The sequence below is a fragment of the Mirounga angustirostris genome, unplaced genomic scaffold, assembly GCF_029215605.1.
Source record: "Mirounga angustirostris isolate CCGP_5_RB_7025 unplaced genomic scaffold, mMirAng1.0.hap1 SCAF_4, whole genome shotgun sequence".
NCBI classification, from domain to species: domain Eukaryota; kingdom Metazoa; phylum Chordata; class Mammalia; order Carnivora; family Phocidae; genus Mirounga; species Mirounga angustirostris.
In genome coordinates this window covers 28642319-28669772 of record NW_026991712.1, presented here as the reverse complement: position 1 = coordinate 28669772, position 27454 = coordinate 28642319, and the positions used below count along the sequence as shown (strand labels likewise).

General features: G+C 35.4%; 1 protein-coding gene across 1 annotated transcript in view; it reads left to right on the top strand.

The window, feature by feature from the left end:
- Nucleotides 1-27454, top strand: part of PKHD1L1 (PKHD1 like 1) — a 151353-nt gene that overhangs the window by 58300 nt on the left and 65599 nt on the right. The window contains exons 31-50 of the mRNA XM_045896035.3: nucleotides 725-857; nucleotides 1342-1537; nucleotides 3247-3389; nucleotides 4007-4111; nucleotides 4732-4908; nucleotides 5657-5827; nucleotides 6405-6628; nucleotides 7633-8617; nucleotides 11444-11692; nucleotides 12383-12532; nucleotides 14569-14743; nucleotides 15728-15884; nucleotides 16302-16458; nucleotides 17695-17774; nucleotides 18284-18413; nucleotides 19467-19596; nucleotides 21124-21365; nucleotides 22467-22603; nucleotides 24652-25681; nucleotides 27040-27231. Of these exons, the coding sequence (XP_045751991.1) occupies nucleotides 725-857; nucleotides 1342-1537; nucleotides 3247-3389; nucleotides 4007-4111; nucleotides 4732-4908; nucleotides 5657-5827; nucleotides 6405-6628; nucleotides 7633-8617; nucleotides 11444-11692; nucleotides 12383-12532; nucleotides 14569-14743; nucleotides 15728-15884; nucleotides 16302-16458; nucleotides 17695-17774; nucleotides 18284-18413; nucleotides 19467-19596; nucleotides 21124-21365; nucleotides 22467-22603; nucleotides 24652-25681; nucleotides 27040-27231 (4963 nt within the window). The remainder of the gene's footprint in view (nucleotides 1-724; nucleotides 858-1341; nucleotides 1538-3246; nucleotides 3390-4006; nucleotides 4112-4731; nucleotides 4909-5656; nucleotides 5828-6404; nucleotides 6629-7632; nucleotides 8618-11443; nucleotides 11693-12382; nucleotides 12533-14568; nucleotides 14744-15727; nucleotides 15885-16301; nucleotides 16459-17694; nucleotides 17775-18283; nucleotides 18414-19466; nucleotides 19597-21123; nucleotides 21366-22466; nucleotides 22604-24651; nucleotides 25682-27039; nucleotides 27232-27454) is intronic.

The following is a 27454-nucleotide window of genomic DNA, read 5'->3' as shown; positions in this document are numbered from 1 at the left end:
GTGTATAGATATTCTATCAGTGAAAACGCCAAACATTTTTCTTAGGGATCCAAGTGTCTTAGTCTCCAATTCTGAAACTAGGTCAGCAAAAAGATATAATAATGTGATTTGTCAGGGAAGAGGAATAAAAAATTACATTTGAGTATGTTTTAAGAACAAAATGTCAAAACTTTTAACACCTTTGCTTTATCAATTTAAAAGAGTCACTTGTCCAGGGGCGGGCATCTGGGTGGCTCAGTCGGTTAAGTGTCTGCCTTCAGCTCAGGTCATGATCCCAGGGTCCTGGGATCGAGCCCCCTGCTTGGGGCTCCCAGCTCAGTGAGGAGCCTGCTTCTCCTTCTCCCTCTGCCCCTCCCCCTGCTCCTGCTCTCTCTCTCTCAAATAAATAAAATCTTTTAAAATTTTTTTAAAAATAAGAGTCACTTGTCCAGAGCATCTTAACTATATTGCAGAGTCCTTAGGAGTCCAATAATTAATATGCATTTAAATTGGTCATAAACATCCTCAAAACTACTATATCATATACCTTTATCTAAAAAATTAAAACATGTAGCCTACATTGGATACCACAGCTTTCTAAATATCTGAAAAATGATTCTGATTCATGACTTTGAAACCAAACATCTTCAGCAGTTTATTTTGAATAATTCTATTTGTTTTTAGCCACTGGAATTCTTTATCTCAACATTTAATATTTTCTAATTTTTTTTCCTTCTTATTTCAGAGAATTGAGGGTACAGTTGATATTTCAGTTATTACCAATGGATTTCAAGCCACAGCAAAGGATGCTTATAGTTATAATTGTTTACAGACTCCAGTTATAACTGATTTTAGTCCAAAAGTACGAACGATACAAGGTAAGAAAAATTTCAATAAGATCAGTCATTTGACATATATGTGAGATATATGTAAGATAAACATGTGTATGTAAGATATATATACATCACATAGATAAATGTGAACTATTTGTAGAAAGGTTTTTGAAGCATAGTTTCTTCTGCAGTTGTTTCTTAAAGCAAAACCAGGCACAAGTTTTTTTTTAAGCATACATTAGTCTATTTATTATTTCACTTTGAACATGTGTAATAAGGAGAAAAATGTTAAGTTTTTTAGAAAGTACTTTGCCATCTTTTTTTCCTGTGAAACAATTAAAAATGAATTTTATCTCTACATGGCAGCTATCAATTCTTTCACTGATTTCTCTTTTGCCTCTGCAAGCATTAGGATTTCCTAAATCCAACAAAAGATAAGAAATGAGTTAGTTTATTTAATATGCAAATTTTATGCCATATAATAAGTTGAATCTTCTTGTAAAAGTTTTATTCTCTTTTAAAATAATAGGAGAAGTTAATTTAACAATTAAGGGTTATAACTTTGGAAATGAAATCACACAAAACGTGGAGGTATATGTTGGAGGAAAACCCTGTCAGATTTTTCAGTGGAACTTCACAGATATTAGATGTCTTTTGCCCAAGTTGTCTCCTGGAAAACATGATATCTATGTAGAAGTCAGAAACTGGGGCTTTGCATCAACAAGGTACAGTAATGTCCATAAACTTGAGGAGTTGTGGAATACATGGGGCCAATGGTTTGGGGGTAAGAAAAGAAATAACCATTAACTTTATAATATTTCAGTTGCTTTTTTCACCTATCTACATCTCCTTTTGCAAAGTGTTCTGAGAATATCTCATACAGTGCAATCTGTGCTTAGTTTTGAGGCCAATACCATTCAGGTTAGGTTGTAAGATTCTCTGTGGAACTAGGTTTATGTATATATCACATATTTTTCATTCTGGAAATACTTATCAAGCAGTTAGTAAGGGCCAGTCGCTTGCTCAGTGCTGGATTCACCGTGGAGAATAAGAGGGACATGTCCTCCACTCTTAGTAGTGCCCACAGTTTTGTTGGGGAGGCAGATTTCAAACAGAAGATTACATCAATAACTTAATTATAAGTGTGAATAAGGCTATGAGTAAGAGGTAGCAGGTCTGTAAGAGCATATAATAGAGAGCACTAACTTTTCCTGAGGGACAGGAAAGCATTCTCTAAAAGGTGACAATTAAGCCAAGAAATGGGTAGGAGTTGCCCATAAAGGAGAGGAGGACAGAATCCTTCTCCAGCTATTTCCTTTAGGTTACTATTCAGTATTTTCTTCCCGGAAGCTGTTTGTTAAAATTTTAGTAAAATTTTCGTTCTGGCATAAGAGAAGTATGGGTTTAGAATACTTAGAAAAAGAGGAAACTGAAATAGAGGGATTTGAAAAAAAAAAAGGCAGGTACACCTGATGTCAGAATAGGAGAGATTATTGCAGCAGAATTTTGAGGTAAAGGAGGATAAGCAAGAGTAAATATGAACCCCAGAACTACATCCCCTCTTCAATTCACATGGCAGAGTTCACATAGGTTCCAGAAGAGCTGCTGGTTTGTGCTTTGGCATGAGGGAGATAATGAGCAGAATTGACAGCCTACAAAACTGGTTATTTCAGTGACAGTTCAAGAAATATGAATTCAGTTATGCTGAGGAAGTGAACTAAAAGTTAACACAAAGACTCATTTTCCTCATGGCGAGAGCTGGGATGTAGGAGTCTCCTCTAAATACCAGGTCAGAAAATCACTGTACATTTCGATGGTCTCCTAGCAGACACATTGTCTGTAACAAAGCAAAATAAGTTTAAAACTCTCTCATTGAAATACTGGGAAGGGAGATCATGACAAGTGTCCAACATACATAGAATAATAAATTTAAATTAGTTGCACAAAACTTTTATTTCTTATATAAAATGTATGGAATTTCATCCCTATTCCCTTATAGATAATGCAGCCTTTATGTTTTACTCTAATGAATATATAAAATATTTTAAAGGACATCATATATTTCTTGTGACCTCAGTTCTCATAACCACATCTTTCTCATAATATTTTAAGATTCTCCATCTCAAATTTTTCTTGCCATGGGATTTTCAGAAATCTGATTTTCATTGTTACGGGAAAACTATTATTATATATTATTATTTTATATAGTACATTACTACATATGCTATGTATGTTATTATTATACACGCACACACACAGACCATCCAACCAAATTAAGGTCATGATGATTATCAGATTATTTAGTTCGAAAAAGTAATGTCTAATTAAATATTCAACTACTTCCTCTTCCTAAATGAATCATATCCTAATAAGAGTTTAGCAATAGGACCTCATGGAAAACTCATCGAAACATCTATTAATTTTTCTTTTGCAGAGACAAGTTGAATGCTTCTATACAGTATACTTTGGAAGTGACTGCCATGTTTCCACAGAGGGGCTCTTTATATGGTGGAACTGAAATCACTATAATGGGTTTGGGGTTCAGCACAATACCAACTGAGAATACCGTGCTCTTAGGTAAGAGCACCCTCACAAAAGGGTGTTATCATTTTTTTCACTTTAAAAGATGTGCTTAGGGCGCCTAAGTTGGTTAAGCATCTGCCTTTGGCTCAGGTCATGATCCAGGGTCCTGGGATTGAGTCCCAAATCGGATCCCTGCTCAGTGGGGAGTCTGCTTCTCCCTCTGCCCCTACCCCCACCCACCCTGCTCATGCTCACTCTCTCTCTCACAAAAATAAATAAATAAAATATTTTTAAAAAATAAAAAATAAGATAAAAGATGTGCTTTTAGGTGCTGAGTTATTATACAAATACTCTCAATCATGGAAACTTTATTTTGCTATTAGCATATAAAAGGCTAAGTGTGTTTGGTTAAGGTGGTAAAGAGAAATTGAATAACTGCTTTTGATTTCAATAAATATTTTATATTTAATATGTATAAAACACTTTAAAAAGTGAAAGTCTCTGTTCTAAAATTAATCAATACTCAAACATGATAGCTCTCAGAAAAGTATCAGAGATTTTACTAAATGTGGAGCTTTTGCAGGGTCTTAACTGTTTACTTCATCTCTATGTTTTACAAAAAATATTTGAGAAAATGTTTTTTTCCCCCATCTTTTTTCTTTTCTTTCTAGGGTCCTTCCCTTGTGATGTGATTTCATCATCAGAAAATGTCATAAAATGTATTCTTCATTCAACAGGGAATACATTCAGGATTACCAGTATTGGAGAAGATTCAGGTATCAGCCAACATTTATATGTTGTAAATTATGGAACATAATTACAACCTGAAGTTGATCTGATTTTTATTTATTTAATACTTCAAAGTATTCAGAGGAAAAAGTATTGGTATTTCTTTCTATAATTTGTCAATAGTTTGTCTCTAATTTATCCCCTTGACATAGGGGGGCACATATAGAATGAATCAGTGGTAGACTTGAGTTTACAAGCCTAGACTGCAATTTGCAAGTTGAGGAATTGCCATTAGGTTTTACTTCAGTACAGAACCTCCCGAGTTATGGTAGTTTGTTATTGGCCATGTGTTTCTAAATAAATATTCAAATTGAAATTATATAGACTTTGGCATGCCTTTATGCCTGAGAAAATTCTTATGTTTAAAGAACTGAACACAGCTTTAAAAAATATTCCATGGGATATTTCTGAACAACTTATTTATTGACTTTCTGATTTTTTTTTCAAATTGTCTCTTGATTATCAGTTTTGGAAGTGTGTGGTTTATTTTTATCCTTCACTTCTCATTATGCACATAAAAATTTAAAAATGTGATACTTCAAAGATAATTATTAAGACTTTTTTAAAAAAAATGTGTCTCAATTCTTGCTTCCATTACATGGATTAGGTTATGCCTGGTCACCATCAGTCTTAAATATATCTGTGGGAGACACAGTGACGTGGCATTGGCAAGCACATCCATTTCTTAGGGGAATAGGATATAGGGTTTTCTCTGTATCCAGCCCTGGAAGTGTAATTTATGATGGCAAAGGATTTACGAATGGAAGAGAAAAATCTGCATCAGGTATGCTTAGACTTTGTTGCATTTTGTGTCATGCTTCTCTTTCCTAGATATAATAAAGCGATGTTGTATAGATTTAAAATACTTTTGCATAAATGATATGTGTAAATAGTTGGCATTTTATTGCTGTAGTAAAAATGTTGCAGATTTATAAAAATATTATAAATGAATGTAAGCAAGGTATTTTATATATCAGAGACGAGTTCTGATTCAGAAATATCTTTATTCTGGAATAATCAATTCAAAAAATATCAAAATAAGCAAAATACAAAGAAAATTGGAGTATGTGTTTTAATCATACCAACTTGGTAGCAAGTAACAAACTTCGGTTGATTGGAATCAGCAAATGAGTATTTCTCCTAAGAGAACTCAGTGTAAGTGTGCCTTTTAAACTGTATGTTTTGTTCTATATATATAGCAGTTTGAACTTTTTCTCATGAATACAAAGTATTGTTTGTTTTTCACTGAATGTTGAAGTTTTCTTTAAAATGTGGTAAATTATGCCAGACTGGACATGATTTTCTAGAAAAATTAATGCCGGATCTTGTCTTCCTGGAATGTAATTTCATTATAGAAGATAGTTCTTTTATAGCCAGTGAGTCCTTTCTTTACTACTTCCTGTTGAAATATCACATGCATGAAAAATAAGAATCCTGTCATCTGCATGTGTGTATAAATGATCATTTGAAATTTCTTTTGGAGGATGCGTTAATTGCTTGTGTTTATTATGTACGATCTTATTTTATGGCAGGTTCATTTTCTTACCAATTTACTTCACCTGGAATCCATTATTACAGCAGCGGGTATGTTGATGAGGCTTGCTCCATTTTTCTCCAAGGAGTCATTAATGTTTTACCAGCTGAAACCAGGCACATTCCCCTGCACCTGTTTGTGGGTAGCGCCGAAGCCACATATGCTCAGGGTAAGAGGGTTAGAGATGGAAACCATCTTTACTGTTTACTCCAGTGACCTAGGGTGCATGTGACCCTTTTGGAGTAGGAAGCAGATGACTGGGTATAACCCTGCTTTGTCTCTGACCAGCTACATGACCTTGGATAGATCTGGACAGTTCTGAGGCTGGAATCTATTCTATAAAATGAGGCCCATGTTAATGTTGTCCTGCCATTCTCCCAGAATCCTTCTGTGCCTCAGATGAGATGTAGCATGAAGAAATTTTGACACTCTGTATGTGCCCCCCAAAATATATCAAAATGTGAGATGATGTTATTGTTTTGCTTTCCCCATAAGACCTGGCCTTAGACAAATTGAAAAATAAATTAATTTTTATATTCACTCTTCTCTCTTTACTACACCACCTTTGTCCAGGTCTTTATTTTAACTTTGTACTGCCTGAGCCCCTCTTGTCATTAAAACAAAACCAAAAACAATTTTTAATAGAATATAAACCACCACCATTAAAATAAAGAGTAATGCAGTCTGAAAACAGTTCTTGTTTTAGAATATTATCTGTGACTTACAGGCAGTTCTTTTGCCTAAAGGACCTGTGAATTTGCACTTGGGGAGCTCTGTGGCAGGCTGCCTAGCAACAGAACCCTTGTGTGGCCCCAACAATACCAGGGTTAAAAACTCAGATGGATTGGTCTTTGAGCTTTCAAGTTGTTTTTCACCATCTATAAACAACATTAGTCCATCTGCTGGAACACGAAATGAATTGATAACAATTACTGGACATGGCTTCAGTAATCTCACATGTGCTAATAAGGTAAGAATATAAAGATCTCCCGTATACTCAATAAAAGGAAAATGTTTCATCCACAACCTCATAATTTAATTTCTAACAGCTTTATTACAATATAATTCATATACCATATGATTCACCCATTTAAGGTGCATAGTTCAGTAGCCTTTAGTACATTCAGAGTTGTGCATCCATCACCACATTCAATTTTAGAACATTTTTATTACCCCAGAAAGGAACCCCTAACCCTTAGATATCACCATCAATCTCTTCAACCCTCCCAGCACTAAATAACCACTAATCTACTTTCTGTCTTTATGTATTTGCCTATTCTGGACCTTTCTTATAAATAGAATAATATACATGGTCATTTGTGACCAGCTTTATTCACTAAACATAATGTTTTGAAAGTTCAACCATGTTGTTCCATGTTTATCAGTACTTCGTTTCTTTCTTTCTTTCTTTTTTTTTTTTTTTTTGATGCATTCAACAGCTCCTGGTGTAATGAAGAATGATTTGCCATAATGCCTAAGTATTTTTTATTATTATTATTGTGTTCAGTTAGCCAACATATAGTACATCATTAGTTTTTGATGTAGTGTTCAACGATTCATTAGTTGCATATAACACCCAGTGCTCATCACAACACATGCCCTCCTTAATACCCATCACCTCGTTACCCCATCCCCTCATCCCCCTCCCTTCTGTACTTCATTTCTTTTTATGGCTAAATAATATTCCATTATATAATATACACATTGTATTCATCCATTTACCAGTCATGGGCATTTAGATTATTTTTATCTTTTTGACTGTTATGAATAATGTAGCTATGAACATTCATGTGTGGTCATAATTTAGTTTTAAGATTAATCCAAGAGATGTCTTAATCAGCCCCCAAAATTATTTTTATGAATAAAAAAGTTTGCACAAGATTAAATTTTTAAAATTTGGTTGTTGTTAATATAAAATTTAAGTTCACACTAGAGTAATGTATTGACTTGTTTCCATATCCATTTTACTTTCAGGTTACAATTGGTAGCTACCCCTGTATTGTAGAAGAAAGTAGTGACAGTTCAATTATATGTCATATTGACCCTCAAAACTCGATGGATGTTGGCATCAGGGAAATTGTCACATTAACTGTCTACAACCTGGGCACGGCTATCAATACGCTGTCCAATGAATTTGACAGGCGATTTGTACTTTTGCCAAACATCGACACGGTGTTGCCAAATGCAGGATCAGCTACAGGAATGACAAGAGTGACCATAAAAGGCTCTGGATTTGCAGTTTCTTCTGCAGGTGTAGAAGTCTTCATGGGTCATTTTCCCTGTAAAATTCTATCAGTGAGTTATACAGTCATCAAGTGTGAAACATCTCCTGCTCCCCAACAGCTCGTGAAAGTGGATCTTCTGATACATGGAGTGCCTGCCCAGTGTCAGGGAAACTGCAGCTTTTCATACTTAGAAAGCATCACTGCCGTTGTAACAAGAATCTTCCCATACTCTGTTGAGGGACCTGTAAAAGTTCTTATTGAAGGAGGAGGTTTTGACACTACCTTGGAGGACATTGCTGTTTTCATTGGAAACCAACGGTTCAGAGCAGTAGATGTTAATGAAAATAACATCACTGTTCTTGTGAGTCCCCTCCCAGCTGGACTTCATTCTCTTAGTGTTGTGGTGGGAAGTAAAGGCTTGGCTCTGGGAAACCTTACTGTTAGCAGCCCCGCGGTAGCATCTGTCACACCAGCTTCTGGAAGCATTGCTGGTGGAACTATATTGGTGACCACGGGAAATGGCTTCTCCCCAGGCAATACCACAGTCACTGTTGGGGATGAACCTTGTGAAATTATTTCTGTCAACTCCAGTGAAGTCCACTGCTACACCCCAGCAGGGACAGCTGGAAGGGTCAGTGTGAAGATCTTTGTTAATGCAGTTGCCTATCCACCTCTGTCATTTACGTATGCCTTGGAAGATACTCCACTTCTCAGAGAAGTTGTCCCAAATACAGGTACTCCAATACTTCCCTTTTGTTGTCTTGATACGTTATTATCAGTAATATTTATTAGTGTAGAATTGGAATAATGTTTATAAATGATTATTAAGATGTGTTTTTAGACAATCCACTTAACCCAATAAATACATGGGACTTTTCTGTGTAGTTTCGGTTTGTAATTATTTTTTGCACATTCTTGGGATAGAATTTTTAGTCAAATTCCAACTTCTGGGGCACCTGGGTGGCTCAGTTGTTAAGCGTCTGCCTTTGGCTCAGGTCATGATCCCAGGGTCCTGGGATTGAGCCCCTCATCAGGGCATTGGGCTCCCTGCTCAGCAGGAAGCCTGCTTCTCTCTCTCCCACTCTGCCTGCTTGTGTTCCCTCTCTCGCTGTCTCTCTCTCTGTCAAATAAATAAATAAAATCTTAAAAAAAAAACACAACAAATTCCAACTTCTATTTTGAAACAAAATCCCCATTAACTTGACCTAAATTTCAAAATGAGGAAGAAAGAGATGGATATCTATGAATTAAAATTGATAATTAATTTATGTCATTAATATTGATAGGCATAGGAAACAACTGTAAAATTCAGAAGTAGGTTACTAGACATTGAGAGTTTTTCTGTATATCTTATTTCCACAAAACTACAATTGGATACTAACTTATTAACTCAACAGAGTTCTTTTTAAGGAGGTAATTGACCCATTCAGATAGAAATAAAATATTATGAAATAAGATTTACTTAATGATTTAACATAACTCATTTTTTCCAAGCTAAGAATAGATTGACATGTCTTCTTAATTTTTTGTCATTGTCCTATGCTGTTTCTGGTCATCTTTAAGCTCTTAGAATGCTTATCACCTACATAATGAATTCTAGAGAGGCTGCTATAATGTAATGATGAAACGTGACCTTGATGCCTAGGTTCAAATCTCAGTTCTTCTACTTTACAGTGATGCAACTTTGGACAAAGCTTTTTAAATATTAGTTTCCTTATACATGCAAGTACCTAAGGTTAAAGAAATTCATTTGTATAATGTAACTTCGAATGGCAACTTCAATAAAGAACTAATTAAATGTCAGCCTTTTAAAAATAGTCTTTTTTTAAGTTTATATTACCAGAAAATGTGGTCAGGTTTGGGTAAGATGTATTCTCTCCCTTCAAGAAGTTTGCTATTGGAATTTTCTTTGGTACATCAAGTTTTATCATTTAGAAAATTGTGAAAGAGGCAAACATGAATAATAGCAATGACATAGTTTCCCCCATATATTTGTAATCATTGCAAATGATGAACTGGATATTGGCATATGTTTTTATTTCCATGAACCATTTCTGTCCCATCTCTTTCTTTGAATGTGTCTTTCAAACAATGTATTTGAAGATAGAAGACTTGCAGACAAGTGAGAACTGAGCTGTTTTATTTACTAAGGAAACAAAGTAATAGATCACACTTAGAACAACACTTCCATTTGAAAGGTGAAAATGCTAGACGAAATTAAAAATTTAAGGCCTAAAAAACATTTTTTGGCTCATATCTTAAAACTATTCCTAACATGAAAATCTCGTAAATATCTGTGGTCTTTAAAATGACAATTTAAATATCAGTGATCTTTACTATGATCAGTTATATGGTTCTTTTTACTATTGCTACTCGAATTAAAATCAGCCTACTACTTGGTGACTCTGTATGTGTAACAAGTTACATTGATTTGTACCTATTCACTTATTATTTAGGTATGTAGGTATTCATTTGGATGACCTATGACAAATTCTTTGTGTTTAATGCCCTCAATACATTTTTGTCAAAAGGAGGAAGGAAGGGAACAGAAGAATTGAAGTACTTTGTTCTATGTACATTTATTCAAGGCATCAACATCAACATTCATTTATAACTCTTTTTTTTATTATGTTATGTTAATCACCATACACTACATCAATGTAGTGTTCCATGATTCATTGTTTGCGTATAACACCCAGTGCTCCATTCAATATGTGCATGCCCTCTTTAACACCCATCACCAGGCTAACGCATCCCTCCACCCCCATCCCCTCTAGAACGCTCAGTTTGTTTCTCAGAGTCCATAGTCTCTCATGGTTCGTCTCCCCCTCCGATTTTCCCCCCTTCCTTTTTCCCTTCCTTCTCCTAATGTCCTCCATGCTATTCCTTATGTTCCACAAATAAGTAAAACCATATGATGATTGACTTTCTCTACTTGACTTGTTTCACTTAGCATAATCTCCTCCATTTATAATTCTTTAAATTAATTCCTTATTTCTGTATATACTGTCTTACATCTAATTATTTACCTATCATAATTTATCAAGTATATATATTGAAAATATTTAAATTAAGAAAACTAATCCATCCTCAAAAGAGTTGCCAATAACAGGGAAGTACCAAAAATAAAAAATAGTAAGCCCCATCCCTAAAATATACTCCAACCCACAACTCCTGCTGAGACATTCATAATTCTTGATTCTAAATCGTCTCTCTTCCCTTGTTTCCTCTTCTCCACTAGCCTGAACTAACATTAACAATAGCAGTAGAATAAGAATGCAGTGGAATGGATAGAAGGGCTGGGAAAGAATGAATGTTGAGATAACTTACTGTAAATATGCTGTAGATTGTAACATATGGTGCAGCCTAACTTTGTGCTTTGTTAATATTTATATATTTATAATATTTATATTTATATAAATATATAATATATATTTATATATATTAGCTTTGAAATACTGGGTATTATTTTGTTTATGGGAGTAATTAGGTGTATCTTTAAATGCATGTATAGGTACTGGAATTTAGATATATTGTTTGCTTTTTTTCTTTTTTTAAAGGTCCACCAGGAACCAAAATTCAAATCACTGGATCTAATTTTGGTATTGATATCTTGGACATTTTGGTAATGATAGACAACATTCTGTGTAACGTAACCACGGTCAATGATAGCGTATTGCAGTGCGTCATTGGAGATCATGCTGGTGGCACTTTTCCTGTTACGATGCATCATAAGACAAAAGGCTTTGCCGTGTCCACAGTTGTATTTGAGTACCCACTTGCTATTCAAAATATTCATCCAAGCCAAGGTAGTCATGAATGTGCAGGAACCTACAGATACTTTGTATTGTTTCAGTAAACACTTACTTTATTTAGAAAAAAAAAATTCTTCAAACAATGCTAAAATTTGTAGTTCCTATAACACATTAAAAATATTTTTGTTCATGCATTGAATATGCAAGCATGTGTATCAACTAATCATCTCTAAATATTCATTTATGGACTCTATTTCTCTTAGTGTTATATAATTAACTTCAAGTTTAATGCTACTTAAAATGTCCAGATTATATGTGAAAATATTTTATAAAATCATGCTTAGACATCACTGACCTGTAATTATGAATACACAAGTAAGTATTTTTTTCTATTTGAAAATTATTTTAGTGGTTAAAAACCTTAAGAAAGTATAAGCAATGTACTCCTAATTAAAATAGTAATTTTACATTTATCTTTTGACTACTCTGAAATTCTTTTTTTGACATCTCTCTTAAATAAAGTTTTAGTTCCTAGAAGTAGTTTAAATAAATGATGGGATGTAACATTTATTCAGTAAAGTTTTTGTTGCATTAATATAATATAGTATAATATAAAATATAACTTCAGTTCTAAGAATTGTTTCATTTAGTGTAATTTACTTCCATTTCAGGTTTTAAAATAAATACACAGAGGAGGTTTTCTTTTCATGAACTGTGTTTTTCCCCCTTGTATGTCTTCACTAGGAAGCTTCGGTGGTGGTCAGACCATGACTGTGACTGGCACCGGGTTTAATCCACAAACCTCAACTATATTGGTGTGTGGCTCAGAATGTGCAGTTGACAGGCTTAAATCTGATCGCACAACACTATTATGTAAAATTCCACGTAACGATGGTGAGTAGTCAGGAAAAAGAATGGCAGTGATTAATGTTAAAGAAATCAGAGTCTGAATTTCTTCTTCCAAGTTTTTGTGTTTTGGGGGGGCAATTGAATCACCTTTATGACTACCTTGATTTTATTTTATTTTTTATTTTTTTTAAGTTTTTATTTAAGTTTTCCCTTGAAAAACAAAGCCATAGGTATTTTTCTATTACACTATATATCAAAAATTAAAGAGAGAAATTAAAAATTTTTTTATTAAAGCCTGAAGAGTTTTTTTATTTTATTTTATTATGTTATGTTTTTTTTTTTTTTTTTTTTTTTTTTTTTTTTTTTAAAGATTTTATTTATTTATTTGACAGAGAGAGACACAGCGAGAGAGGGAACACAAGCAGGGGGAGTGGGAGAGGGAGAAGCAGGCTCCATGCAGAGCAGGGAGCCCGATGTGGGACTCGATCCCAGGACCCTGGGATCATGACCTGAGCCGAAGGCAGTCGCTTAACCGACTGAGCCACCCAGGCGCCCTTATGTTATGTTTTTAACAATTTCTTTAGAACTTTGTTTTCTAGGTTTATATGTCTTTCAAGATTCATAACATTTGGCTAGGTTGAATTGTTTATAATAAATTGCAGTTTTTCAGTTTATTACATAAACGGAGCATGCCAAATGGAGAATGCATTTTTAATTCCTATTGAACAATTAGTTTCCATTAAAGATAGGAGAGTATAATGGTCATGAGTGTAAACCCTGCTAATGCATGGCCAAGATTCAGACCCAAGCTGTGTCTTTGGACGGGTTATTCAATCTCTCTGTGCCTCAGTGTTTCCTCATCTGGAAAGTGAGATAACTTTCGCCTACTTTATAGGATTATTGTGACGTTTAATAAGCTAATGTATGTAAAGTGGATGGAATGCTATCTGAAATAGGATATGTGATTTGCTGTTGTTATTACTATTACTCTTATTATTTAGTGGATAAAGAGCCCAGGCTCTCAGGAGCCCTAAATCTCATTTTGCCACTTACTATGTCATCTCACTAAGTAACTAAACTCCTCTGTTTCAGTTTGTCCACCTATTAAATGGAGATATTATTAACCCTAATTCTTGGGTTATTGTGAAGTTTAACTATCTGACATTTTAAGTATACAACAAATTTTAATTACCCAATGAAATTTAAGAAGAACGAAAAGGAATGCTCTAGGTGAATAAAAGATATGGTTTATATGCATTTTTAAACAAAATTTGATGAAACTTTTCTAAACATTTTTACTTCTTTTCTGACTTTTTAAAAAAAGATTCCATTTATTCATTGGAGAGAGAGAGAGAGAGCATGAGCGGTGGGTGGGGGGCAGAAGGAGAGGGGGAGGGAGAAGCAGGCGAGCAGGGAGCCTGTTGCGGGGCTCCATCCCAGGACCCCGAGATCACGACCTGAGCCAAAGGCAGCTGCTTAACCAGCTGAGCCACCCAGGTGCCCCTCTTTTCTGGCTTCTTAAAGAATATTGAAGGAAATATAACATTTTTGTGAATGAACTCATTTATCATTTGAACGTCAGTTTATATGCTGATTTTTTAAAGAAAAGCAGCAGTGCTGTCAAGATTTGTCAAGGTTTTTGAGTTGTCTTAACACCAGCTCTGCTTCTTCTTTGGACACTTTTGTACTGAGTGTCTGTGTTTTTTCTGTCTCTTACCTCGCTTCCAGCTGTCACGCCTTGCCGCAATCCATGCGCGTGCCTTAGCAGTTCTTCCTCCTTTCCTGCTCTGATTTGCAATGTTGGATCCTCTGGGGCTGGAACCCTACACAGGGAAGTTTGCAGAATTGTCTGCAATAAGAGGCTCCTAGGAAGGTTCTAAGGGTTTTTTCCCTTTGATCATGTGCATGAACTTTGTGATGTTTTTGGCTATTGCTAGAGATCCTTATTACTTGACATATAGCCTGTGTATATTGGAAGTGATTTCAGGAAAAGGAAGATGTTATGGAAAATGTTTGGGGGTTTGGGGAATGAATAAAGGCCTGATGGCAGAACTGTCCTCAGTTTGATCCTCTTCTCCTAGGCAGAGGACCTGAGCAAGCCTGTGAAGTGAGTGTGGTCAACGGGAAGGATTTGTCACAGTCCACGACGCCTTTTACGTATACCATGTTACTGACTCCACTCATCGCCGAAATATATCCCAAGAGAGGCAGTACAGCAGGGGGCACGAGACTTACAATCACGGGATCAGGCTTCAGGTACAGTCTTCACACACACATACATCAGTGCGTATATGCAGGCTCACGCCATTACTCCTGGCTTTCTCATGTGCAAGAACAGTGCTTAAATATAGTCATGTAATGTGTACCCATCTGCTCAAAAGTCATGCTTGAGGCACATCGTAGTACTAATAGCTAACATTTATCAAAGATTTGCTCTGTGTCAGGCACCTTCTTACCCCATGGAAACTTCCTGCCTTACCCTCTTAGATATTTTTATTCCATTTTATGGTTAGGAGACTGAAATTAGAGAGGTTAAATAACTTGCCCCAAATCCTAGTCAGATCCCAAGAATAAATCACATTTTGTTATGCTTCCCTCACCATCTCATCACCAACCTTGATCTGCTTCATTGGGTCAATGAAACATGTCTTCATACATCACATCCATTTCATTGTAACTGGCCAGATTCCTTCTTCCTAAACATATTCATTATTTGGCTCAAATTTATGTACTGCACTGTCATCATTCTTCAAGTGGGTAAGGCTGACTTCAAAACCCCAGATCATTTAAATCATAGGAGGCAATTTTAATTCCACATGTACATAATTTCTCAAGACCTTGGACTTGCATTTTTACGTGGATATTAAATTCTAAAGTCTTTGAATGTGGTGAGAATATCACATAAACAAAAGAATCCCTGAAAGTCACTTACAAAAGTAGCTGTTTAGAGACTAACAAAAAATCTCTCAATAAATTGAACCCGGGCAGTTTTCCTCCAATATTGGAATGCCTGCTAATTTGTACAGTTTTATTTCCTGGCTTCTTAATCTTTGTTTACTTTTTTCTCAACAAATATTTTGAAGTCTTAGTACTGAAAAAGTATCAGTCTGCCTTTGATGGATCATAGAGTAAGGTTATTATTTTTGCAATAAGGCATATCAGTAATAGTGTTTGACAATGTGACGTAGAAATCTGAGAAAAAACCATCAGTGTTTTGTTTTCCCCCTTTTTTCTTCACAGTGAAAATATGCAAGATGTTCTCATCACCATAGCCGAAGCCAAATGTGATGTTGAGTATTCCAACAAGACATATATCATCTGTATGACAAATGCCCACACCTCTTCAGGGTGGGCTCCAGTGTGTGTCAACATCAGAAGCATTGGCATGGCCAGACTGGTAAAAGTGCTGTTGGGTATAGTAATCACAGCAATAGAAAAATGGGGGGGGGGGAGGAAAAATAGAAAAGCATTATGGGAGATTAAGTAATTGGTAATGGACTTTTTACTTTGTTAATGTCTCCAAAAAATAACTGAGATGTAACTATACTAAATTTTAAGTTATATGTTTTTGTTGCTTATTAGTAACATTTTAAGATTTCAGGTTTTGAATTATTCTGGATTGTGGTGTAATCGGTAATTGATTTTTCACTTTATTATTGTGAAATAAACCAACAGGCAGCTATAACATTTAAAGTAGATTATACTTTATTACTAATGAAAATGTTTACTCATTTAAATTTCTTCATTTTGAGAAATTGAATGAAGAATTCTGATAAAAACTCTCAATTTAAAAGTCTCTCATGTTTTATTGCAGGATGATTCTGACTTCCTGTATATTGATGTTTGGTCCTCCAACTTCTCATGGGGAGGAAAATCTCCCCCAGAGGAAGGGTCTCTAGTTGTTATTACAAAAGGACAGACAATTTTGCTGGATCAAAATACACCTATTCTGAAAATGTTGCTTATTCAGGGTAAATTTCTGAAAGTCTGCTTATTATATTCTGTCTATGGTATATTTTTGTGAAGTAAATTTAACTAAATGTTCATGATTATGAACACCCATAGTGGTATGAGGTTTTGAATGCAATGTGTAGTACTGTGTTCTTTAAATTGAGCATCAGAATCTGTTTGCGGTATGCAATTATTTAATGTGTTGTGAGCAGAATCTTTTAAGGAAATAGAAAAGAAAATATCAGAGTGTCTTGCATTTTTGTTGGTAAGCATCTTTTAAAGTTAAATGTTTTATGAAACTTTTGTTTTAATAATAATGTGTGTATGTGTATCCACATATGCATACGCACTTGCAATGGATCATAACAGTGAAAAGTATTTCCCGTTTAGGAAAAGACTGGTATAGTGGGTCCCAGAGGTTATAAAATCATAGAGACTTGCTAAATTCTATACTAAATGACCCTCAGACTCCCATTGGATGCCAGTTGTGATTCTCACCTTTGCCTTTGAACATACTCTCATTGTACTTGGGGTTCTCTCTGCTTCTTGATATTCTGTTACTACTATAGAAGACTAAATAACTCTTATAACTGCATGTAAAAGCAATAATGATTGGCAAGAGTAAAATGCTTTGGGCTTTCGTGTATAAACTTTGCCATAATGGTTTTAGCTGCTCAAAGACCTTTATATTTTGTTTTTGTTTTAACTTCTGGGTTAACAGTAGTGTTTCAGTTGTTTGAAGTTATTATCTGTTGGACTTTTGGACAAGTAAAGTTTTACTGTTCACAAATTTACATCAGTCTCATAAGAATGTATCTTAGCACATTCTTTAAAAATGCCAGTCAAGCTATAGGTGTTGCTAGTGCATATTAGTGGATGGAAAGTTCAGAGATAATGTCAGCATTATAACAATTTGTATAAAAAGTGCTTTTCTTTCATTTTAATTGTTTTTGTTCTTAATTTATATTTTGAGGCCCTGTGTTTATAGAACTTTAATTCTATGTAGCTGTACTCTTTAAAAGCATTGAAAATAACAATGACCAAGGGAAAATAATGTGCCTAGACATTTAATTTTCTATTAACTCCTGGGTCTTGTCTGAAGTTTTTATACTTTATGTTGCCAAAGAGCTAAAGTTAAGTGACATACAAAATGATATCAGATAAGAATAAGAATTTAAATTTGTATGTGTAATTTAACAAATAGCATTTAATGATAATTTCCCTTGTGTTGTGTTTCAAAATTGTATGGTTCATAGGTGGCACTCTAATATTTGATGAAGCTGACATTGAACTGCAGGCAGAAAATATTCTAATTACGGATGGAGGCATTCTTCAGGTATACAAGAGAACCTAATATATAATCATTGCTAACCTCTCTCCATTTCTTTGTAAAATACCATGTGTAAAATGGTTAGGTAATTATAACAGACGCTCATAAGTTCCTCTTTATGTAGGTCTCTGTTATCAGTCTAAAATCCTTTTTTCTGGGGAAAATTTTCCAGAGTATTATTGTGCTTTTTTTTTTTTAATATTTTATTTATTTATTTGACAGAGAGAGTATTCTTGTGCTTTTAATGGAAGGATAATAGTGAATTATCATAGAGCAGAATTTTAAATAGCACAGAAAAAAAATTGCTCAGAGATATGGCTAAAGTCAATCAGTATTGTTTCCAAAGATCTGACATAGTGTACTTGGCTGCCTAGAAAATTTAAGGTTTATCTTTCATAAGAAAGATACTGATAACTGAACAATGGGTTTCTCAAAAGAAAGGATGACTTTTGAGTGTTTAGAATTGTGGATATTGAGTTTTAACTTTTGAATGATAGTTGTGAAATGCCTTGCAGATTGGGACGGAAGCATCCCCATTTCAACACAGGGCAGTCATTACTTTGCATGGACACCTGCGATCTCCCGAGCTCCCAGTATATGGCGCCAAAACTCTGGCCGTGCGAGAGGGAATCCTGGATCTGCATGGTAGGGCAGCCAAAAGGGCTCAGGGAACTTGTACAGGAGATACTAGCCAGAAAACCAGAGATAATTCTCCTGATTATCCTCTCTAAATGAAACCTTGCCAGGCCTCTCCTGTCTTTATGTATACCCTCTTTATCTCTGGCCTCCACTTATCCAAGGCGGGTCAGCCCCTCAGAGTACCAAGACTCACAACCGAGGTCACTCCTGGCAAAGCCCTTCTGGGTCTTCTCTACACCCTTCTGCTTATTCCTTTCCATGTGTTCCCATAACAGCTTTTGCCTATTTTAGCACTTTGTACATAGTGATCGTTTACTGCATCCGTTTATCTATATAAAAGGGCAGTAAGTCTGGAAGCAGAAGACTGTAACTTCTTATATTTGTATTTTAAAATAGGCTCTTTCTAAAGTATAACTGTAAGTTTACAGTTGTACTTTTATATTACTATATTCTGGAAATGCATCAGCAAATAAAAATGACTATGGTCATGTTTGAGGTATCAGGGTTACTTATTTAAAGGAAGCATGGTGTGAATCCTTTTTATATAAAAGTCTTCTGTATTGCAATAATCTGTTTCTTTTATAAATTTAGAATGTATAAACGTCCCTATTATGATGATAACTGTTGCCCTGCGTTATGCTAAATAATATCCTAATATAATTTTTAGAAATTTTCACATTTCATTTATCTCCAGATTACCAATTTAAATGATTTCTGTCAACAGTGGCAAAGATAATAGGCCTCTGCCCCTTGTAGCAACAGTATCACCACCACGTTTATATTGTGTTCCTATAAAGAAGATTGTTTTAAGTGGAGTATATCATTGTAGGCAGATGTTTTTAGTTTGGTAGACCCACACATGTTATCATAAACCTGTTACTTTTATAAAGCAAACATTCTAAATATTCCTTTTTCTTTTTTGAGGAAGGTATAAAATGCTAAGGTAAAACGAGCCTTCCCAGCATTTATTCAATCCAGGCGAATATTTAAAATGCATAAAGCTCTCACTATGCAAGAGAATGCATCTTTAGAAATACTCAGTGTGTATGTTGGCTCCAGGTCTGCCTGTTTCTGTGATCTGGACTCATCTGGCTCATACTGCAAAGGCAGGAGAAAGAACTTTGATTTTACAAGAAGCAGTAACTTGGAAACCAGGAGATAAGATTGTAATTGCAAGCACAGGTCACAGGTATGATGTCTTCTGGGCATGATCATTTTAATTTAGGACAGAGATTTTTTAAACTATGTGAAAGAGGGATGATTCAGAAGATCCACAACTATTTGATTTAAATTTGAAAGCTCTAATAAAGAAATATGAACAGCCAAGTACCTTTTTGCCGAATGTTAACATTGGGTTGAACACCAGTGTGTTGTTTTCGTTGATTAATTTACAATAAGGAAAAGTATAAATTTGAACCTGTAAAATGTATACTAATGAAATGTTTTTCATGGTTAGATTCTCATGTAAGATTTTGCTTGAAAAAAGCATTCTGCTATTAACAGCCATTTAGAAACATCTGACTTAGAGCTTCAGCTAAATACATTAATGAATGCAGAAATGTAAATGAACTGTTTTATTTGGGGTTGCCAAAGAACATGGTTGAAAGCAGCTCTTTCATATCTTATAGTCTTGACAGTGGTTCCCATGGAGTAAGACTGTTAGTAATGATTGAATCAAAGAGAAGAAATTATTATAGAATGAGTGATGATTAACATGACCTTTTACATGTCTGGCATTTTACAATTGAAACAGCTTATGACCTTTAATTTCTGTTTAATTATATGTATTAACAAGCAAGAAATAAAAGGAACAAGAGTAATATAGCTACACCAAGAATACTGGGGGGGAAAGAGAGCAAGAGGAGCTTTCTTTTTGCTTTATTATTCAAATTATGGGTAATAGCAAAATTGGATATGATTATGCTTATCAGGTAACAAATAATAATTTATGATAAGAAACAGCTGAATTATGTTAAGGTTGTGACTAAATTTAGAATTAAAATTCAAGATGGCATTTTGAGTTTGCCGTTTTCCAAGTTAAAAATAGACTTGCAGATGTTGGGAAGAGTTAAATATATACTTAGCTTGATAAGTGCCCTTTTATTTCTGGCTTTGGAAGAAGTTTTAATTATATAATGGCAAAATAAAAAGCAGCAAAATGACAGGGCTTACTAATAGAATAGAAAGTTCTCATTTATAGCTTTTCTATATGAAGTAAGAGGGTAAGTTTAGAATTTAGCTGAGGGATATTTAGTTTTAAGAAACAAAAATTAAGAAATTTCCCACCAAATTTAACTCACTGTTCACTATTTCATTTGCAAGTTGTATTTGAGAATTTGTAAAGCAAGTGGTCGAGACTACTACTTCTAAAATTAGTCAGCCTGGGTCCAATCATCCTCAGTTGAGAACCATTGGGTGTGATCTTCAAAGTTATAAATGAATAGTTCTTTTGAATACTTTATAGGAATTAGTACAGTTCTCTGAACAACTATAGTACTTGGAAAATATTTAATTGAGATGCTTTTATAAAATTTATTCAGTTACTCTAAGAAAGACTTAGAGACCATCTTCAAATTCCTCTTCAGAATATTATATGACATTTGAAACTTTCCTATTTTACAGATGAAGTGTTCAAAAACTGTGAGACAAATGCACTAAAATAAGATTATGTCGATTTAGATTAATTTTGGAAGTTTTTTTGTTAAAATTTTTACAGACACAGTCAACACGAGAATGAAAAGAGGACCATCGCATCTGTATCTGCTGATGGCCTGAAGATAATGCTAACTGAGCCACTGAATTACACGCACTTAGGAATCACCGTCAGACTCCCCGATGGAACTCTGTTTGAAGCGAGAGCCGAAGTCGGAATTCTTACAAGAAATATTTTAATAAGAGGATCTGATAATGTGGAGTGGAATATCAAAATTCCAGCATGTCCGGATGGATTTGACACTGGTAATTTTAGCAGCCAGAGCGTGTCAAATTAATTGTTTCCAGGCATTGCAAAAAATGGTCCCTGGGAACAAAATCATCCCCAGTTGCAAACTGCCAGGCGAGGTTATGCTGTAGTAATAAATAAGCCCCCAATGGCAGGGATTCAATTGAGAAAGATGTATTTCTTGTTCATGCTGCGTGTGTCCAAAATGCTCTTTCTAAAGATTCCAGGATCTGGGCTGCGGGAGGCTCTACTTCAACAGAGGCCTCTGTGATCTCTGGGACAGAAGAAGTCATGTGATGGCGGGGAGTCAAGCAACAGCACTTACTTTGGTCCTGAAGTGACATGTGTCTCTTCCACTCAGGTGTCATTAGACAGAACTGATAACATAGCTATGCTTAACTTACCATAGTACTTCTATGTGTGCCTGTGTGTGTAGCAGATAGATGACATTGTGATTTAACAATAGATAAATAGATGGATGGATGGATGGATGGATAGATAGATAGATAGATGATACTTTTATGTAATAACTAATACCATCACAGTCCGATATGGAGTTAAATACTAACAAACAGAGCTTAAGTATAGCCTTTCCTTCGATGGGATAAATGAGACAAGGCTCCCTGGATCCAGTGTCAAATAACCTACATTCTGATTCCAGTTCATGAAACTTAATTTCATCCTGTTTAAAATAAGAATATGTCCCGTTCTGTCCACTTACTGTAGTTACAGGAATTAAGTGACAAAATGCATATTCTAGTGCTACACAAATACAAGATTGCATTATGTTACTTCCCAAATCTTGGGGCAAAGCTTCAGAGATAATAAGACAAAGTACCTTTATCAGTATTCATTCAACCATTCAAATATTTATTTAGTATCTTTGAAAAATTCTGTAATAGGTGCTTTAGGAAATGCAAAGGTGAACAAGACAAGGCACTCACCTTGCTTGCTATTTAGAGGAGGAAATGATATGAATGCAAATAATTATGTCACAGGATGAGATTAAAATTATATATGAATAAAAAGATATAATTAGGTATGGGAGGAAATCTTAATATAATTAGAGGATTTTGCCATGGTTTTTCTTTATGTTTTCTTAAAAAATATTTTTAAAGGTGAATTTGCTACACAGACATGCTTCCAAGGAAAGTTTGGAGAAGAAATAGGAAGTGACCAGTTTGGAGGCTGCATTATGTTTCATGCTCCCATACCTGGTGCTAACATGGTAACTGGAAGAATAGAATATGTAGAGGTAAGAAGCATTACTGTTAAATCACAGTGGTTTGCCGGAGGTTATCCATACAATGAATAAGCACTGAATTCCTGCTTTTTGCCAGATGCTGCTTATAATCTGGTAGAGGAGACAGATAAGTAAACACACAGTTTTGATACACCAATTATTCACCCATTTAATCATGCCAAAATTTTGTTTCTCTATTTTTATTGCATCCCACATCAAATTCATCAAGTTCTATCCATACTGCCTACAAAATACAATGACCCACATCCACTCTCTCTCCACCACTGCTACCTGATCCCTCAACCAAGCCACTATCCCCTCTAACCTAGATTATTATGATTTTCTCCTAACTCAACATCCTGTGTCCACCCTTTCTCCAATAGAATCTCCACACCACAGTCAAATACAAATTTTTAAGTATAAATGAGATCTTGTTGCACTCTGTTTAATGGCTTCATATTACACCTAAAACAAAAAGCCCAAGTCCTTCCCATAGGACCCACACGATCTGTCCCCCAGTTGGCCTCTGACTTTACCTCCTATGATTTCTACCCCTGGCTCATGCCATGCTAGCTACATGGGCCTCCTTGTATCTACTGACCATGTCAGGCATATTTTTGTCTCGGGTTCTTTGTGCTTGCTCCTCATTATGCTCGGAATGCTCCTCTACCAAATGCTTGTTTAGTTCACATTCATTTCAGTCAGGTGTCTCCTCAAGTGTTCTCTCTTAAGAGAGGCCTTTCCTCACCCTTTTTATTTGAAATAACTGCCCAAACCTGTTTTCCTTTATTTACTCATAACTCCTGACATATATCTATTTTCAATCTCTCCCTCCAGAACATAAATTCAATTAGTTCAGAGATTTTGTCTTTCTGGTTTTCTGCTGATTCTCATGTGGCTGGAACAGTGCTTGGCATATAACAGGTTCTCAACTGATTGTTAATTGAACCAAAATATAAATAAATGAACAAATATGCAAGTTATCTGCAAGAGATTAGGAGCCCCTCTGTATCTTATTCATATTCAGTCTATATAATCAGAGTTTAGCCTAGTTTTTGTCAAGTATTCAGTAAATGGGAGGAAGAAAGGAAGAAAGGGAAGTGGGGAGGGGAGAGGGAGTGTGTGAGAGAGAGAGGGATAGTAAAACCTATAAATCTATTACACTGGGAACACCTAGACTACAAACAACGTATGGAGGGTGATAGAGTCCACATCTGTGTTTTATGAAACTTCCCTCCTCCTAGAATATGTTACACATATGTGACATCTAAGATATAGACTGAGTGAGGTTGCCAGGGTCAATCTGTGTATTAATTATTAATAATAGTTAATTTGTAATTTTTAGATGGAGAATGAAAATAAATAGGTGCCCTAACATCTTCCTCCCTCACCTTCTAGGATCATATTACACACACACACACACACACTGGCATCCTCTGTATTAAATTACTAGATCGTAGACCTATTGAAAGAAAGCACAGCACAGTAGTTAATAACAGCACCAAATGTAGAATCAGACCACCTTGGATTTAAATGGAGTTTTATAACCATGAAGAAGATACTTAGCCCTTGTGAACTTCAATTTCTTCATCTGTAAAATGAAGCTGATGATCACTGGCTCCTTCATAGGACTGTGGTGAAGACCGTGATCGTGTATATACAACAGAGCACAGTATCTGGCACACGGCAAACATTCAGGCAATGTTTCCTATTATTATCTAAGAATCAAAGTGAAGGAGAAAAATAAGCCTTTGAGAGGTTTTATTTTGCTAAACATGGAAGTTTACTAATAGACTAAAGTGAAAAGCAGAAGATTCAAAGATGGCTTTTGTTCATTCATTCATTTGGTAACAAGTATGGGCTGTTATATGTTGAATAAAACAATGTAGGTTGAAGGTCACTTAACATTTTTGAATGATAAATGTGAATAATATGGAAGATATAAATATTAATAATTCTTATTATAAAATTGGAGATTATTTTGAAACGAGAAGATAGAAGCCAGACAAATTATGAGTATATGTGTATCACTAAATAGCTCTGATTTCTGGGCTTGACAGATATTCCATGCTGGCCAGGCTTTCCGGTTGGGGCGTTATCCAATACATTGGCACCTGCTTGGAGATTTACAGTTTAAATCTTATGTAAGAGGCTGTGCAATTCACCAGGCCTATAACAGAGCCGTTACTATCCATAACACACATCACCTGCTGGTGGAGCGGAATATTATATATGATATCAAGGGAGGAGCATTTTTTATAGAAGATGGTATTGAACATGGCAATATCTTGCAGTATAACTTGGCAGTATTTGTGCAGCAAAGTACCAGTCTTCTGAATGATGATGTGACCCCGGCTGCATTTTGGGTAACGAACCCAAACAACACCATACGACACAATGCAGCTGCTGGTGGCACTCACTTTGGCTTTTGGTACCGAATGAACAACCACCCTGATGGGCCATCCTATGACCGAAACATTTGCCAAAAAAGAGTTCCTCTTGGAGAATTCTTTAACAACACTGTTCATTCTCAAGGTTGGTTTGGAATGTGGATATTTGAAGAATATTTCCCCATGCAGACAGGATCTTGTACTTCTACAGTGCCAGTGCCTGCGATATTTAATTCACTGACTACTTGGAATTGTGAAAAAGGAGCTGAATGGGTCAATGGAGGTGCCCTTCAGTTCCATAACTTTGTGATGGTAAATAATTTTGAGGCTGGAATTGAGACCAAAAGGATTCTGGCTCCTTATGTTGGAGGATGGGGTGAAACCAATGGAGCAGTGATTAAAAATGCCAAAATAGTTGGGCATCTCGATGAACTGGGAATGGGGTCTGCATTTTGCACAAGGAAAGGCCTGGTTCTCCCATTTAGTGAAGGCTTGACTGTATCATCTGTACACTTTATGAACTTTGACCGTCCCAACTGTGTAGCTTTGGGAGTGACGTCCATCACTGGAGTTTGTAATGAGAGATGTGGAGGCTGGAGTGCAAAATTTGTTGACATCCAGTATTTCCACACACCAAACAAGGCTGGCTTTCGATGGGAACATGAAGTGGTACTGATTGATGTTGACGGTTCACTTACAGGTAAATGTTATGTTCCAATTTCTGATAATATACATTGGAAATATATTTGTGTTAACACACAGAGTTGAATTGTCAAAGCAGACTCACATGAATCACAGATCTTACCCAGCACCAAATTTTGCAAGTGATTAAGGATATAGGTCAACAATAGGCTCAGATTAGACGTTCTTTCCTGGAAGAGACCCAAATCGTCAAATGTAGCCTCCCCAAATATCCTTTTTTCTTGCATTTGCACTTTGGTTTGGAATTAACAGCAAATTCTGAGCAATATTTATGGAAACATTGACTACAAAAGGAAATCATTTCAGTTTTAGAGCTTCTTCATTTTATATATATTCAGTTAATTATACAGGTACGAAACTGTTTACCTGACTACCCAAATTCTCCAGCCAGTCATGCCCCATAAATATATATATTCCAGGTTTATTTACATAAGCAATGTGGGTAGACTGGATATATCCTACTAAAATACTTTAAAGGAAAGGAATAAGTTACAGGCCTGCTGTTAACCCTTTTCTTTCCAATCTAAATTCTGAATTTGAAATTAATTAAAAGAGTATGTTAACTGTAATATACAATGCAACATAATTTATAGGTTAAAATTTTTTTACCATTTCAAGTTTAGAGTATGCCACATTTTCTGTAAAAATTCATAATTTCTAGAATTTAGTGTCTTTACACATTTTTAATAATAAAGACCTGTCTAAGATAGCGAGGATGTATGTGTGTGATTCTACATACTACTTTAAGAGATAATTGACAAATAAATCTACAGATATTGACAATTTACTTTTGAAAGACTTTGTAAGATGGAATAAGATTCATCTCAAATTCAAACAGGCTGAGTTCTCAACTATAGCTGTTGATTTTTGTCTCCTGTTCTAATTGTAGATTTAAGAGGGAGGACATTTAGGTGGTTCTAATATACAAAACTTTGTGTAATTTTTTACAGTTTATCTAATTCAGCTTAGATATTTAATGTTAGTTGGCAGTCTGTTGGTTAAGAGTATGGACTTTATGGTCAGACTGCCTGGATTTGAATCCTTCTGTGTGCCCTTGAGCAAGTTACTTATCCTACTTCCCATCCCATGTTTGGCTCTCATGGGTGCTTCAGATCCTGTGTTTCAGCTACATCTACAGTAAGCTCCCTGACTGAAGAGTCCACTGCAAAGCCTTTGCATGAGGTCCTCTTGCCCCATGCCGCCCCCCGCCAAAATGTACCAGGACTTTTAGATTTTGTTACTGGGACTATCGGTCACAGTAGCTATATGTTGTAGACAGTTTGGGATTTTGTTTTGTTTTGTTTTTTAGTTTTCTTACATGATATAGGAAACATGCTGTTTATGTCCCTCTCCTAGGTCACAGAGGACACACCGTCATTCCACACAGCTCACTGCTGGACCCTTCTCATTGCACTCAAGAAGCCGAGTGGAGCATTGGGTTCCCAGGGGCTGTCTGTGACACCTCAGTCAGCTTCCACCGTTTGGCATTCAACAAACCTTCTCCAGTATCTCTGCTTGAAAAGGATGTGGTTCTCTCAGACTCTTTTGGTAAGTGGAATATCATAGTTTAAGCCACTAACTTAAATACGTTTTTCTATTTTCATCATCATCTTGTCACTCACTGTTTGGAACATGGAAAAAGTATATTTGTATCAGTCAATAACCAGGCAGGAAAAAAATAACACACCCAAAATGGGCATGTGAGGAGTATTGAATAAATACATGGACCAGCATGATGTTCTGCTTGCTCAAGGAGCACCCAGACAATATT